The sequence below is a fragment of the Oryx dammah genome, unplaced genomic scaffold (assembly GCF_014754425.2).
Source record: "Oryx dammah isolate SB20612 unplaced genomic scaffold, SCBI_Odam_1.1 HiC_scaffold_19, whole genome shotgun sequence".
NCBI classification, from domain to species: domain Eukaryota; kingdom Metazoa; phylum Chordata; class Mammalia; order Artiodactyla; family Bovidae; genus Oryx; species Oryx dammah.
The window spans coordinates 31,253,926-31,270,903 of record NW_024070203.1 but is presented as its reverse complement, the minus strand read 5'-3'; the positions used below and the strand labels follow the sequence as shown (position 1 = coordinate 31,270,903).

At 45.5% G+C, this 16,978-nt stretch overlaps 1 protein-coding gene across 1 annotated transcript in view; it reads left to right on the top strand.

Moving 5' to 3' along the window:
- The window catches only part of SPIDR (scaffold protein involved in DNA repair), a 290,555-nt gene that overhangs the window by 260,923 nt on the left and 12,654 nt on the right, over positions 1–16,978 (top strand). Inside the window, exons 12-16 of the mRNA XM_040261173.1 lie at positions 4,726–4,810; positions 5,756–5,899; positions 5,988–6,047; positions 8,322–8,526; positions 9,351–9,497. Of these exons, the coding sequence (XP_040117107.1) occupies positions 4,726–4,810; positions 5,756–5,899; positions 5,988–6,047; positions 8,322–8,526; positions 9,351–9,497 (641 nt within the window). The remainder of the gene's footprint in view (positions 1–4,725; positions 4,811–5,755; positions 5,900–5,987; positions 6,048–8,321; positions 8,527–9,350; positions 9,498–16,978) is intronic.

The following is a 16,978-nucleotide window of genomic DNA, read 5'->3' as shown; positions in this document are numbered from 1 at the left end:
TGGATCGTGAGGGACCATGGATCGTGAGGGACCATGGATCGTGAGGTCCATCCATGTTGCACCATGTGTCAGTGCTTCAACCCTTTTCATGGTGGCCTGCTGCTCTGTTACATGGAGATAGCAGTCAGTAGTGTTTTACCACTTTTTTTTACTCACCAAGATGACCAGTCCAGTTGGTAAAACCAGGGGTTTAGCTTCAGCCACACATGCACAGAATGGCAAGCAGCGTGTTTGCCTTTCCTCCACAAGTTTACCTGGGTTTGTAGTTGTCCTTGCCCGGCCTTTCTTGGAGTAGTTTCATTATGTAATAGGGGCAGGGAGAAAGTGGAAAGCAATGAGAGAACTTGTCTACAGTTGATGTCCTCTCAGGGTTTTTTCATATCAGAGTGTTTAAAAGTGGAAGTTAAACGTTAGATTATATATTTATATTTAAGTGGAAGTTAAAAGTTAGATTCTGATAGAGTGCTTTAAAAGTACTAAACAGACTGACTAGCACAGTGTGGTAAGGCAAAACAAAAGAATCAGAAAGGAAGAAATAAAACTGTGAGATGACATGATGGTCTATGTCAGAAATCCCAAGGAATCTGCAAAAGACAAAAAGTTTCCTAAAATGAGTAAGTCAGTTTAGCAGAAGCCCAGGATACAAGATTAACATTCAAAAGTCAGTCACATTTCCAGTGAACTTCTCGAAACAAAAATTTAAAATACAGTATTTTCAGTTGCTGAAAAAGGAGTATTTAGGCATAATCCTAATGAAATATGTCAGGAGTTGTATGCTGCAGACTACAAAACACTGATTAAAGGAATCAGTGGATATCTAAATAAACGCATGCCACGTTCATGGATTGGAAGACTCAACATCGTAAAGATGCTACTTCTTCCCAGAAGAGTAGATCGGCTTGACACAATGCCCATTAAAGTTCCAACAAAAAAATGTGTAGATATGTCTAGGCCTCGGAGAAAGCAATGGCACCCCACTCCAGTACCCTTGCCTGGAAAATCCCATGGACAGACGAGCCTGGTAGGCTGCAGTCTATGAGGTCACTAAGAGTTGGACACGACTGAGCGACTTCACTTTGACTTTTCACTTTCATGCATTGGAGAAGGAAATGGCAATCCACTCCAGTATTCTTGCTTGGAGAATCCCAGGGACGGGGGAGCCTGGTGGACTGCCGTCTCTGGGGTCGCACAGAGTCAGACGCGACTTAGGAGCAGCAGCAGCAGTCTAGGCCTATTCCAGACTTTATTTGGAAATGAAGAGGAACCAGAATAGATAAAACCACTTTGAAAAGGGATAGAGTGGGAGGAATGGTACCCAATTTCAGAACTTATTAAATGGCTACAAGAAACTGCTGCATTGGTGGAGGCATGACTAGTCAGTGGAGAGAACCTAGGAAGGGCTGTGGGACTGTGGCCACGTGACTCGTGACCAAGCGCAAATAAAGCCATTCAGTGAAGGAAGGATGGTCTCAGCTCACTGCCCATGGACGGGCAAAAAATTAATCTCAACCTCAATCTCATACCTCACAAAACATTTTAGGTTTAAATATAACACATAAAACTATAAAGTTTTTCGTAGAAAACCATTGGGACCTACTAAGAAAAGAGTTCTGAGATAGACACCAAAAGTGTGATCCATGAAAGGAAAAAAATCAGTAAGTTGGACTTTATCAAAATGAGAATCTTTTGCTCTGCAAAAGATTGTGTTAAGAGAATGAAAAGATAAGCTACAGACCATGGGAAAATATTTGTAAATCTTATATCTTAGACTATATAATGAAATCTCAAGACTCAGCAGTAAACATACACACACTCAGTCCAATTAGAAAATGGGCAAAGGACATGAAGAGACATTTCCAAAGAGGACATCATGTGGCAGATAAACGCCCAGAAAGATGTTTAACATCACTGTCCTTAGGTAGAAGCACAGCATGAATGAGGTGAATATTACCACACTCCTGTCAGAACAACTGAAATGAGAAACAGTGACAACCTTGGATGCTAGTGAGGCTGTGAAGAAGCTGTCTCTCATATGTTGCTGATGGGGCTGTAGGGTGGTGTGGTCCCCGGCAGGAACACAGGAACAGAGTTGGCAGTCCCTTTAAAACCTGAACATACTTACCCAAGCAGTTGCACTGCTGCACATTTATCTGGAGAAAAGAACATCAGCATTCCCATAAAATTCTGTGCCAGGTGTTTTTAATAGCCCCAGACTGGAAAGAACCCCTATGTCCCTCAGAGGTGAATGGTAAACAAGCTGTGTCACATCCACACCATGGACAGCGCTCAGTGGTAAAAGCAGCAAGCTGCTGGTGCCACTGCAGCCTGGGTGGATCTTGAGGCCACTGTGCTGAGTGACGGAAGCCGAGCCGAACACACCAGGCACCACTTGACTCTGTTTGTGCAGGGTTCTCTGAGGTTGTGTCAGTGCACAGGAGACTGTGAATGCTGGTGACCCCCTCACCGAGTCTCCAAGCCTCAACTGGGCTAGCACTTTGGTGCCCATCCCTCAGGGAGCTGTGTGGAAGGAGGAGGGGCAGAAGTGGGCAGATAGGCGCAGCGGGCCCACCAGCCCCCAGCTTCCAGGGACCCCCCGGCATCCAGTGGCCACCTCTCAACCTCAGCTGGCCCTGGTCAGTCACCCAGCTCTGTCCGATCACCTACACAAACAGCCGCTGCCAGGAGAAGGGGAGAGTGACTTTTCACCAGCATGTCCCCATTTACTTGCCGCTTTTGTTCTTCATTTGGACCCAGAGTCTTGGTGTTGGCTGCAGACCCCGCCCTGTATGCCGCGTTTCCGCTATGATCCATGCGAGAGGCCAGAAGACAGCAGGGAAGCTTCGAGTCTCATTCTCTGTCATGCCAAGGCTCTCATTCTCAACTCTGAGTTTAACTGCTGGATCCTAAGCACTTAAAATAGTACATGCTATTAAATGTTGAGAACAATAAGAATGTGTAATATTAATTGTTAAGGCCACAAGCTTTTAATAACGTAAACAACATTATTATCTATTAACACTGTTGAGAATTAGAGCAAAATCTAAGAAGCCTTTAAGATATATAGTTTTTTTTTTTTTTTCCAACTAAAACGGCCTTTTAAAAACTGGTAAAATGCACATAATATAAAAGTTTCCATCTTAACAGTTTTTAGGTAGCAGGAAGTACAGTCACAGTGCTCTGCAGCCGTCATACCAGCATGTCCCAGAACCCATCACCCTTGTGAAGTGAAGCTCTATCCCCTGAACCGGGGCTTCCCAGCCCCTGACATCCACCCTCTACCTTCTGTCTATGAATTGGTCTAGTTGGCGATCTCATATAAATTGAATCAAACACTATTTGTCTTTTTGTGTCTGACTATATTCTTTATTTTAGATAATATTGGTAATTTTTCTTGTTCTGTGAGTAACACGTATCTGATTTTGAAAAATACAGGAAACACTTAAACCAAAAGAAGAAAATAAATGTCACCTTTAAATTCTACTTGGATAACCACTAAAAACATTTTTTTTTACTCTTTCAGAGAGAGATGTTATAATTTGTTGTCTGCTTTTCACTTAGCAAGGTATCATGAATATCTTTCCATGTCTATAGTTTCTGTGTAAATGTTTCAAAAGCTGTATCATATTTCATTGTGCAGATACATCATAATTTTGTGTATTTTTTTAATTGAAGTATAGTTGATTTACATAGTTTCAGATGGATAGCAAAGTGATTCAGTTATGCATACACGCATATATATATATTCTTTTTCAGTTTCTTTTCCATTATCAATCATTACAATTTATTGCGTGTATTTTCGTATTGTATACAGTAGGTTCTTACTGTTTATCTGTTTTATATATAGTGCTATGTATCTGTTAATCCCAAAGCCCTAATATATCCCAGCCCCACTGCCTTTCTAGTCTGGTAACCATCAGTTTGTTGCTTACATCTGTGAGTCTATTTCTGTTCTGTAAATAAGTTCATTTGTATCATTTTCTTAAGATTCCACATATAAGTGATATCATATGATATTTGTCTTTCTGTTTCTGACTTCCTTCACTTAGTATAATTTCTGGATCCATCCACGTTACTGCAAATGGCATTATTTCATTCTTTTTTGTGGTTGAGTAGTATTCCATTTTCGGAGAAGGCAATGGCACCCCACTCCAGTACTCTTACCTGGAAAATCCCATGGATGGACGAGCCTGGTAGGCTGCAGTCCATGGGGTCGCAAAGAGTTAGACACGACTGAGCGACTTCAGTTTCACTTTTCACTTTTGTGCGTTGGAGAAGGCAATGGCAACCCACTCCAGTGTTCTTGCCTGGAGAATCCCAGGGACGGGGGAGCCTGGTGGGCTGCCGTCTGTGGGGTCGCACAGAGTCAGACACGACTGAAGCAACTCAGCAGCAGCAGCAGCAGTGTTCCATTGTGTATATGCACCATGTTTTTATCCACTCCTCTGTCGGTGGACATTTAGGTTGCCTCCATGTCCTTGCTATTGTGAATAGTGCTGCTATGAGAGTTGGGGTGCGTGTGTCTTTTTGAATTAGAATTTTTTCCAGACGTATCAAATGCATGATAATTTAGTGAACAGTCTCTTTCCTGTGCTTACACATTCCAGGTTGCAAGGTCTGTCTGTCTGTCTGTGCGCCCCTGACATAATTGCGTATTCTGAACGTTGGCTTCTTGGTGTTCGGCCTGCATCTGACTGGTTCACTGATCAGCATCTCTTCTTTCTTCAGGATGGCTGAGCTTTTTAGTTTGATTGACACCATGTGGCCTCCACGGGCAGCTCTGAAAGCAACAGGCCCTGGCACAGCCTTCGAGGTAAGCCGGCATTGAGGCACCACCCCGCCACAACAGTGCACATCCTGAGAAACCCTGTGAGGTTAGCCTGGCACTGAGGCACCCCCCACACACACAGTGCACCCCGTGAGAAGCCTGGATCCAGTGAGTGTGAGCCGAGACAGAGGTCACACTGCTGCCTCACTTGTAGGCCAGAGCCTGGCTACCTAGTCCTCCGTGTCACATGCGTGCTTCCAGAGGTTCCTTTATGGTGACCTCTCTCCACCCCCATTGTCGTGGGCCACTGCACACTGAGGGTCTCAGCCTCGCACCCAACAAGAAGCAGGTGGTTTCCCTGCCTCCTTCCAGTCAGTAGTAGAACCACCACTGAGTACCAGTTAGAGCAGAGACTCGGTGCACAGAATTTGTGCGCATCGGTCCAACTGCTAGCTCAGCTCAGCTCGGAGTCTCCCTCTCCTTCTTCTTCATATCATGTTTGGTAGCAAGTTGCCCACAGTTAGCAAAATTGAGGAAGAGTATCTGTCCTTCCTGCTCTGAACCCTGTCCAGCAGGCTGGCAGCTACTGCTTCGGGCCTTGGCTCCCCAGGCTGAGCTGGCCCCTTGCTTGTGTGGTTCTGACTTCTAGCACAGGCGGACACAGTAGCTCTGTCCAGAGCTGGAGCAGCAGCCCAGTCAGAGATGCCATTTCTAGATGCCTCACAGGGAAGAAGTTTGTAAATTGAGTCTTCAGTGCATCTGGAGATTGAATTTCTAGAATGACATCTTGAATTGGTGATAAATTGAGGAGCACAGAAACTCTCATGCTGGGTCCAGAGAGAAACAAGCCCATCTGTAAAGACCCTTGCAGAGAGTCAGTCTGCATCTGTGAGCAGAGACGGCTCTGTTGAAGAGTCAATTTATGTTAATAGTGCATTTGAGTCTTTTAGCAGCGCATTCACGTTCTACTTTTGTCTTCATTTTAAACAGAAGAAAACTCATCTGCCGCCTCCTAGCTTTTGTTACATCCTCAGTGCTCATCCAGACATGGGGCAGATTGATGTAATTGAGGACGACCCCGTTGCAGAACTTTACCAGCCACCGACTCCCCGCTTCTTAAAAGAAATTCTGCAGGTGGTGCCTTTGTGTGTACCGGGTCTCTGTCGCTTTGCTGTGTGTGTAGGCTTGGGGAGACTTACTCACTGTTTTCAATACGTTCCAGGCGGATGGCCTCTGTACCCATTGCAGCTTCTGTGCCAGAGTGATTTACCAGAGACCACAGGTGACCCATCTCTCTTTCTCTTCACATGTACAGCTTACCAAAGGATAATCTCCCTCAGAAATGGGTGGAGTACACAAACAGAAAAGCATTGTTGAATGCCAGTTATGCACAATCCGCACTGACATGGCGGTAAGCACACTGCTTGTGCAGTTGGGGCTGCAGCCTCTCATGAAGTCATGGGTGTGAAGCCAGCAGAGTGTGCTCTCAGGACGCGAGCAGCAGCCTCGTGGCTGTCACTCACTGGCTCCTGCCCACAGCCCTGCAGCTGGACCAGAGGTGGAGGAGGAAGGAGTGTTCAGATGCACTGCCACCTTTAGCTGGTCTGTGGAAATCCTTGCTCTTCCTGAGAAACTGACCATTTGCTAAGATGAACTCCTCCGTCCAGTGCAAGGCCATGTGCGGGACCTTGGGGTCCTGTCCCTTCTGTCTCCTTCAGATGGAACGTTTCTTTATCTTTCTTATCTTTTATGACCTTGTCATTTTTGAAGAAGAGGTTGATTACTTAACAGAATGCCCCTCCATTTAGATTTACCGGATCACAAAGAGATTTGTGATCTATGCCACATAAAAATACTGTGTTCATACCAGGGGCACACAGTTGAGCTGTCCCAGTGCTGTGATATGATACCAATTGATTAAGATGCTGTTTTCCAGGCTTCTCCACTCTAAAGTTAACTAACAAATATTCTATACTTATTGCTTGATAACTGTATAACAGATGTTTTGTAGGAAGATAGCTTAAGACTATTTTATTATCCTGTTTCTTATAAAACTTCTACCCATTCATTGTAACAGCTATATGAATCTTGCTTGAATTATTACTCTGATAGTGGCTAAATGATAATTTTCTAATTCCAGCATTTTTCTACATTTATTAGTTGGCATTCGCTATACTTAGGAACTTTTATTTCCCTGATTTATTTATGCATTCAGTCATTTATCTCAGCTTGAACTGGTAGATTGAATTTTTATTCATCGGGTTGTTAATCTGTAGCTGTCACTTATTCCAGTGCTTACGTCTCCCCAGATTCAAGCCAGCTCCTGTGTCCTTTGGACATGTCCCCATCACTCCTCAAGGGCTCCCTTACTTTCTGCAATATTAAGATGCTTCACACTCATCTTGCGTTTCCTCTGCTCTGAAGTCAGCTGTCTGCTAAGGAGCCCTGATTGATTTTAGTGAAGAATGGCACTTAGAAGCCAAGATCTGGGTCCTTCGTGGGCTCATTGCTGCTGGGCCATCTCAGCAGATGGAACAAGGAAGTATGTGTGTGTACTCATGCACATGTACCTACCGCTCCACATCTATTCTTTCTTTACATCTGTCTCTACCTAAAACTCATCATCTTATACCAGTACTTCCAACTCTAGGCCATAACCATGGAACTGACTCTAGATTTCCTCACTTCCGTATTAATAACTCCCTCATCCAGCTCTGAGAAACCTGGTTCTCACTTTCCTCAGTATAAACTTCTCTAATTTCTTATATGTAATCAACCTCCCAACCATGTGAACCACCTCCTCCACTCAGCTCACAGCTCCTGACCTTGCCAGTCACCGTCTTTGCCCAGTCATGTCCACCAGCCATGTGGGATCGTCAGCCTGACCACACCATCCAGGCCAGCAACACCCTGACCCTCACGCCAACCAGCTTCTCATAGCCTGACCCTGCTGACCCCAGGGGTATTGCCAGTGAGATCCTTGTCCCCTTGTGCATCTGCTGAGTCCTAATAGCAGAAGACTGTGATGTAGTTGTGTCCTAGCCGCCTCCCAAAGGCCCTGCGTTCATGACCGTTGCACTGGAGTGGAGGATTCACCATGTGCATCCGTGGGGCCAGGGGTGTGAGCATTTCGTTCATAACACTTCCTCATCCTTGGGACACTTACATCTCGCAGGAGAGAAGAGTGTGTGTGCTTCGTGGAAGCCAGTAGGATGACTCACATCCTCACCCTGTGGACGTGGGATTGGGAGGAAGTGCGTGGCTTCTTCCTCTTTGGTCAGAGGACTTGGAGAGAGAAGCCAGGGAGGGGCAGGCCTCCCCCCAGCCATGGAGCCCTTAGAATAGCAACAGGGCTGGAGCTTACTGGGCTTGGCCATGTCCGGGGTGCTGATGACCACATATGCAAAGGCCGTTGCATCTGTGGAAATACTTACTGAAATGATATCAGAAATATTAGTGTTAATAATAATCATTTAAGATTATTGCCTTTAAAAATAATTTTGGATTTAAGAAGAGCTACCAGGTTAATAGCCTTGTCCGTGATTTTGAATTCTAGGCAGACAGTTTGTCTCTGGAGCCAAGGGAGATGTGGCTGGTGGTGACCGACATTACTCTGCAGACACTGGACGAGGACTCAGGCCTCCCCAGAACTGTTCCTGTGCGTGTGGCCACCTCATGCCTGCTGGACCAGGAGGTCCGGGATGCTCTCTGCGAGACCACCTCCCAGAGCTTCCTCTTCCGGGATGCTCTCCGAGACCAGGGTATGCCTTCCTCTTACTGAAAGCGCTGGTCTGTCCCCCGGCCCAGAGTTCCCTGCAGACCAGGCCCCTGTGACAGCTGCCTAGACAGAATAGAGCCCTGCCTGGGGTGCTGGCATGCAGGGGTGATGCTGGGGTTACTGGGGAGGGTCTGTTGGGGTCACGCTTTATGGGTACAGAAGTAACAAAGCTACTGCCTAGAGCACCGCTTTGTAAAACAGAGAACTCCAGCATTTATGTCCATCCTATGTCCACCCTCTGCAGCACCAAGTCTCCATCTAGAGAAAGGTGGTGTTTGCATGTGAACTACATACATGTTCTTACCATGTAAACCCTATAAAACATGTACCTCGTGCCATGTCAGGCTGTGTAAATACTGGTTGATATGCAGCAAATCCACATTTTGCTTTCTGAAACTTTCCCTAAGTGTTTTCCATCCACGGTTGTCTGCATCCGAGCTGGCTGGAGTCTGCAGATGTGGAGCTTGTAGGTATGGAGACCTGACTGTGTGCTTATACCCGTCAGCACTGTCCAGGAACCACAGTAGGACCCTGCCTGGACAGTGTATTTTCAGTGTTGAAGCTGCATGACATGAAGTTGGTCTTTCTGCATCGAATGTGAACCCATGTTTGTGTGTATTTACAGCTCTGGCTCCCTTTCTGCACAGGCTGTGTCCCTGGACACACAGGGGCCCCACGCCAGTGCCCCTGGTCACCCTGTCTGCGCCTAACTGCCAGGAGACTGGCAAAGGATGCATCTCTCCTGGCAGGAGAACTTGCTAGTTTCAAACCTGGAACTGCAGTAATCCCAAGCATCTCTGTTGGCAGGTCAGATTGTCTGTGTTGGCCGAACTGTCCTCCTGCCGCTGAAACCCCGTGAGGGTGTGACCGCAGGTGCCGGGGAGCTGTCAGGCCCCCTGCGTCTGGATGAGCTGGGCCCTGGCACTCGGGTCAACTCCATTTGCAGCATCCGAGGTATGTATCTATCTTGATGGAAGAGAGATTTGTATTTTCTTAATTATCTCACTCACTTTGTGTTCGTTGTTTATTCAGTGAGTGTTTGAGTATCTGACATAGGGTACATGAGGAACAAAATGAAAAGATGCTGGCCTTTCAGACACAAGCAGAGCCAGGTTGGCAGCCTCTGGGGCTCCGAGTGCCTGTCCCAGGCCCTCCCTGTGGGGCACAAACAGGAGCCCTCAGCCGAGGGGGGGGGAGGGTGAGCCCGTCAGTTGAGGTGGGGGTCGGGGGGCAAGCAGGACTTGCCTCAGCTGCTGATGGGGCAGGGCGGGTAAGCTCCGGAGTGGGAGGAGGTGGCAGAGGTGTGTGTGGATGGGGTGGCAGTCGGGGGTGGGGGCGGATGTGAGGGAGGGTTCGGTCAGAAGACCCGACACGCAGGGAACAGTGATCTGTGACAGCACCATGCTAGTCAGTTTCCAGAAAGTACAGAGATTCCACCCAGGGCCACTCGACCCCCAAACCCCGTGTGCTTTTTATGAACAGCAAAGGCTGTGACCTCACTGTTGCTTGAGCCCAAGTCCCCTGTGTGATTGTGAGGCTGAGCACGAGTCCGTTGTGTTTTCCTTCAGTGCGTTCCCTTTACCCTAGTGTTCCCACCGAGATGTAGCTCCTCAGGCTCGTGGACTTGAAGAAGTATGGCTCCGGCCTTCAGCCAGGTCTCTTCTTGCCCCCACTCTCTCATCTCTGCTCCAAGGATGGCAGGACTGACCTCAGAGGCTGATTGAAGAGTACGTGGGCTGATGGGGAAGCCGATGTTCCATGCTCCCACTGCCACAGTCGGGCGGCTGACTGGGGGCTCGGGGACTGGAGCCAGCAACAGCAGGGATGGGGCCCAGACTGCCACCCCTGCCCAGGCTGAGCTGGTCCAGACCTTTCAGAAAGGTGGGAGGGCACGTGGGAAACCCAGGAAAGCTGCGCAAGCTCCATGTGCTGGAGGAGAGGGGCCAAGGTGGCCAGCTGGCCCCGTCCTGTTCTGCTGTCCCAGCTGTGCTAATGGAGTGGAACAGTCAGGTTTTTGTCTTAGATGAAGCCCTGTTTTCAGCACCACAGGTCGACTCTGGAGTAAAATGGGGGCTGGCTGTTGGCTGTTGGGAGGAGTACAGGGGAGGTTGGCTGAGACTCTGGAGGCTGGCGGGCTGGTGGACAGGCATGAAGGCCGGACTCTGCAGAGCCTCACAGCCTGTCCACAGCCTGTGCGCTCCAGGCTCCCATCCCCTCGTGGCTCCCAGAGTAGGTCATCCAGGCTCAGAGCCAGTGGAAGGAGGAGGAGGCGACTCCAGGTGACAGTTCCCACCCCCAAACCCCTCCCGCATTTTATGAGAAAATGTACTTGAAGAGCTGGCTTCCTGAGAAGGGTTTGGAGCCGGACCACTCTTACCTGCAGCCAGGGAGTAAGAAGCATAGAGATGCAGGCCAGGAGCATGCAGACAGTGGTGAGACAGAGACTTGCCTTTCCTAAAGAACCTCATATTTTAAAGAAATAATCATTTGCAGTGAGATTTACAAAACTCACTTGAAATTTAACCATTTCACTTGAAATTTAACCATTTCAAGAGAGATTCGGTGGCAGTCCGTTTACAGTGTTCTGCAACCACCTCCTCGTTTATGTTTTGGCTTTTGTCGTCTCACTGGCTTTGAAAACAGTGGCAGTCTAGTTCTCAATCACAATGTCATTGAGCAGAAGTTCACCTTTTTAAAGTGTGCAACTCATTGTAGTGTATTCATACAGTTGTGCAACCATCGCCACTAACTAGCTCCAGAGAGAAAGCCGTGTCCGTCAACACTCACATCCCATCCCCTCCCAGCCCCTGGCTCCCGCTCCTCTGCCTCCCGCCTCATGGACACGCATGTGAATGAATCATACACTGTGTGCTCCTTGGTTTCTGGCTGCTTGCACTCAGCAGGACATTTTCAAGGCGTTTCTCAGGCTTTGTTCCTTTCTGGGGCTGAATAGTCCATCATATGGACAGACCCTGTTTTATTTATCCACTCATCAGTTGATGCACACTTTTTTGATCCTATAATTCATGCTTCTGTGAATTTTCATGTAAGGTCCTTGGGTGGACATCTACTTCCTGTTCTTTGGGTGTATTCCTGATGTCTGACATAGTTTTTATGTGGGCCACAATCACAAATAGCAGCAGCATAAGCTGTGCTCCCTCCACGAGTGATGGGGAGGCATCTGTAGGAAGTGACCCTTCAGAGGGCAGGACATGAGGCTGAGACTGAACATCCCATGTCCAGATGTGGTGACCAAAGGGACTGTTGGGAGGTACAGCCCAAGATGAGGGAGATCAGGTGTCCACTGTGACCTGTCTGGAGAGGGGCAGTATTGGCGGAGGGGCTCTGGCCAGCAGTGCCCGTGGAGTGACCCTAGGCTGACACAGGCTGCCTTGCGCTCCTGGAGCAGAGCTGTGACAGGTGACATCCCCTGCTCCGTCCTCCCAGCACTGGGTATGAGTTTTTCATATATTTTGGATAGCAGTCCTGTCCTAGATAGGTATTTTGCAAATATCTTTTCCCATCTATTACATCTCATCTCTTAACAGTGTCTTTTGTGGACCAGTTTTAATTTTAATGAAGTCCAACATAGACTTATTTTCCCCCCATGTATTGTGGTTTTGATGTTGTATTTAAAAACTCATTGCCAGACTAAGGTCACCCAGATTTTTCTCCTGTTTTCTTCTAGGAATTTTATGGTTTTGCTTTTTACACTTAAGTGTACAATCCATTTTGAGTTAAATTTTGTAAAAGAGGTCAGCTCTTTTTCTAGATTCATTTTTTCCCCAGGTGTTTGTTAGTTGTTGTAACACTATTCGAAACACTGTCTTTTCTCTGTTGAAATGTCAAATCAGTTGACTGTGTTCATGTGGTTGTGTTTCTGCGCTCTCTGGTCTGTTGCCTTGTTTTTTTTCTTTTGAGGGTAGGATGCTGTCTTGATGATGGTGGCTCTGTTGTGTGTCTGTCCTCCAGCTCCATTCTCCTCCAGTATTGTCTTGCCTACTCTAGGCCTTTCTGCCTCCCTTGTAAACTTGAAACTTGGCTTATGGTATCCACAAAGTGACTTGCTGTGCTTTTGATTAGAATGTTGAATCTGTAGTGCACCTTAGAAAAAATGTACATCTTAACAGTGTTCAGGCTTCCTGTACGTGAACATGGAATACCTCTCATAATTTTGATCTTTGATGTATTTCAGCAGTGTTATAGTTTTTCTCATATAGATCTGTATGTATTTTGCTACACTTATACCTAAGTATTTCATTTATTTTAGCTAATATAAATGGTATTGTGTGTTTTTAATTTAAAATTTCACTTGTTCATTGTTAGTGTATAGGAAAGCAGTCGACTTTCATATTTTAACTTTGTATCCTACAACCTAGCTACAATCATTTTGTAGCGCTAGATTTTTTCTTATTGATTCTTTGAGATAGTCTATATAGGAAACTGTCACTTGTGAACAAGGACAAGTTTTTCTTCACTCCCAGTCTCTATCCATTTTATTTCTTTTTCTGGGCTTCTCATCTTAGCTGGACTCCCAGCACCAGATTGAAGAGAAGTGATGAGAGAGACCTCCTTGCCCAGTTCCTGATCTCAAGCAGAAAGCACCACTTTCCCACCATTAGTCAGTGATGTCAGCTGTCAGGGTTTTGAGTGTTTGTTGTTTTTTCAGCTAAAGATAATATCTCTTTATTCCATATATTGAAGGGAAAGAATGTACCGGTCTCTTACTTCCCCTCCGGTCAGTTCTGATTATTAAGATCGATAATGTTCCGTTCTGTAGCTGTAAAGCTTTGCCCTTTGTCTGCAGGTTGATCCTCATAGATGAAAAACAGTAAATGGTATTTTTATTATAATGATTATGTAAATATTTTTCGCTGAACAGGAAACTAGTACCTACTCTATTTCCTTTCTTGTATGATTCTTTTCATGGAGTTTTGTGTTGAATTTTGTTTTACTTTCACTGCCTGCTCTACACTCTTATTTTCCAAATCCTCAAAAATGGTGACAGATCTTTGGAGTCATCCTTTTCCTATGTAATTTCTCTCCTAGGGCCTCTGTCCCTCTGAACCTTCCTTGACTGGTTGCTCTGCTGTCAGCTGTCGTCTAGGCCTCCTCTGTATTAATCCTTTAGGGTATCCTTTCCTAAATCACAGAACTTCTTTATTGGTTTATTCCAACTGTAGGCTTTTAATAAATGTTCTTTACCAAGGTGAGGAAACTTCCTCTATTCCTAGATTAATGAGAGTTTTTATCATCAGTGGGTATTGGATTTTGTCAAGTGGCTTTTCTACATCTATTGATATGATCATATGATTTTTCTTCTTTATTCTGTTGATATGATAGACTGTTGTTGTTGTTATTTAGTCAGTAAATCATGTCTGATTCTTTATGACCCCATGGACTGTAGCCCACCAGCCTCCTCTGTCCATGGAATTTCCTTGTAAGAATACTGGAGTGGGTTTCCATTTCCTTCTCCAGGGGATCTTCCCGACCCAAGGATTGAACCCATGTCTCCTGCATTGGTGTATATTCTTTAGTGCTGAGCTTCTAGGGAAGCCCTGTGATAAATTACAGTAGTTGATTTTTTAAAATATTGAATCGGCCTATTAACCTGGAATAGGTCTCATTTGGTCATGATATAATCCTTTTTTTATATATAGTTGGATTAGATGGCAAATATCTTGCTGAGGACTTTTACAGCTCTGTTCATGAGAGATCCTGGTCTGTAATTGTCCTTTCAGGTAGTGTCTTTATCTGGGTTTGGAATTAGGTGCATGTTGTTGTTAGGGGATGAGTTGAGCAGTACTCCCTCTGCTACTGTCTTCTGGGGGGAACTGCACAGGATTGGTATAATTTCTTTCTTAAATGTTTGCTCGAATTCATCAGTGAACTCCTCTGGGCCTGGTGCTTTGTTTTGGAAAGTTATGAATTATTGATTCAATTTCTTTAATACAGGCTTACTTCATTTTATAGTGCTTGGTAGATACTATGGTTTTTACAAATTGAAGGTTTGTGGCAGCTGTGTGTCAAGCAAGTCTATCCCTGCTGTTTTTTCAGTAGCTCACTTCGTGTTTTGGTGTCACATTTTGGTAATTCATGCAGTATTTCAATTTTTTTCATTATGGTTATATTTGTCATGGTGATCTGTGATCAGTGATCTTTGATGCTACTATTACAAAAAGATTTCAACTTGCTGAAGGCTCAGATGACGGTTAGCATAATTTAGCAATTAAGTATTCTTTAATTAAGGTTTTTTAGACAGTATGCATTTGTTGCACATTTAATAAGCCATAGTATAGTGTGGACATAACTTTTATGCACACTGGGAGCCAGGGATCGAACCCAGATCCAGCCATCGCCTGCTTGCCAGAAGGGGGTTGCCAGTGGTATGAAGACCCCAGACAAAATATATTTCCTCAGCTCGAGTTGTGTTCTGTAATTGGAAGGAAATTGCTTAATCCCATGTAATTGTAAATATTGTTAGCACTCACGGGTACCCTAGGATAAAAGGAACTGTGGTTTGTAGCAGTCTTCTTTTTCTTAATTCATTTAGCAGACACCATAACTGGGTGATTGAGTATCTGTGCTGGGAGCCCTCCCCTCAGCTTGGATTCTGCCCTCTGTGAAAATGCGCCTTCCGGCTGTGCTTTGAGCTTTTACTGGCTTAACTTTCAGCCTTTTACTGGTTTAACTTTGACTCAATCTTGATTAGATTTGTAAGAACAATGAAATTAGCTAGGCAGTCTTTTTTAAATCAGGAAGTATTATTTTCATTTTCAAAAAGTCATTCAACGATGCATTGCAGGAATGCGTTTTAATAAACCAAGCCTACTTAGTTCTCATTATTTTATCCTCTGCAGATAAATTTTCTCCTAATGTTTGTTGTAGTGGAAAATTAAATTCTTTGCTCCAAGAGTGGGAAGGATGACTCTCCTGTTTTTCTGGAAACTTAGTTCACATCTTACTTTTTTTCAGATGTCTCATTTCACCACTCTTCAACAAGGATGGTCTGAGATTCGCAGTGTATCTTGATGATATGTACAGTGCTTCACATTCTAAGAAAATTAGACCAACTCAGTCTCCTGTTTAAAATTCCTTCCTGGCTTCTCATCCCTTCCAAGATCAAGCCTAGAATCCCAAGGAGACTTGGAAGGTGCTGGCCTGCTGTCTCACCTGCCTTTTTCTCTGCCTCTCTGGCCTCCAGCCCCACCTCAGGGCAAAGGGTGGACCTGTGCCCCTCCCTACCAGCAGCCCCACCTCAGCTCCATTCTTTCAGGAAGCCTCCTCTGACACTTAGGCCAGCCTAGAGGGCCTCTCTTCTGCCCCTCTCAGGGGTCTTTTCCATTTCTCAATTTAGCATGTATTTTATGTTCTACTTTTTTTATTTTCCAAGACACTATTTTTTAGAGCAGTTTTAGCAAAATTGAGCAGAAGGTTCAGAGATTCTGCACATTCTTTCTACCCCCACACATGCACAACCTCCCCCACCATTAGCATTCCCACCAGATGGTGCATTTGTTGTAACTGATGAACCTGTACCGACACACTGTCATCACCCAGAGTCATAGCTACAGCCGGGGTCACTCTTGGTGACTACATTGCGTGGACTTAGACAAACTTATGACATGCAGCCATCATTACAGTGTTGTACCGAGTGGTTTTCCTGACCTAAAACGTCTGTGCTCCACCTCTTCAGCCCTCTCTCCCTCTTAATACCTGGCAACCACTGATCTTTTCACAATCTGTATAGATTTGCTTTTGCTACAGTGTCCTATAGTTGGAATCATACAGTCTGTAGCCTTTTGAGATTGGCTTCTTTCAGTTAGTAATATGCATTTAAGGTTTCTTCATGTCTTTTCATGACAGGAGAGCTCATTTATTAAAAATTACTGAAGAGTGTTGCACTTTCTAGATAAGCCAGACTTTATGTATCCATTCACCTACTGAAGGACTTCTTGGTTGCTTCCATGTTTTGGTAATTAAGAGTAAATAGCCACATGCCAGTGTTTATGTGGACCTGTGTTTCCAACTCCTTTGTGAAAATACCAAGGAGTGTGATTGGTTCATTGTACCACAGGACAGTGTTTAATTGCCTAAGAAATTGCCAAACCGTCCACAGTGGCCGTCCATGTTTTATTACCACCAGCAGTGACTGCAAGCTCCTGCTGCTCCACATCCTCAGAACCATTTGGTGCGTCGGTGCTCAGGACTTAGCCGTCTCTGTAGGTATGCAGCAGTGTCTCATTGCTGTGTTCATAGGTGTGCAGGGGTGTCTAATTGCCGTGTTCACAGGTGTGCAGGGGTGTCTAATTGCCGTGTTCACAGGTGTGCAGGGGTGTCTAATTGCCGTGTTCACAGGTGTGCAGGGGTGTCTAATTGCCGTGTTCACAGGTGTGCAGGGGTGTCTAATTGCCGTGTTCACGGGTGTGCAGGGG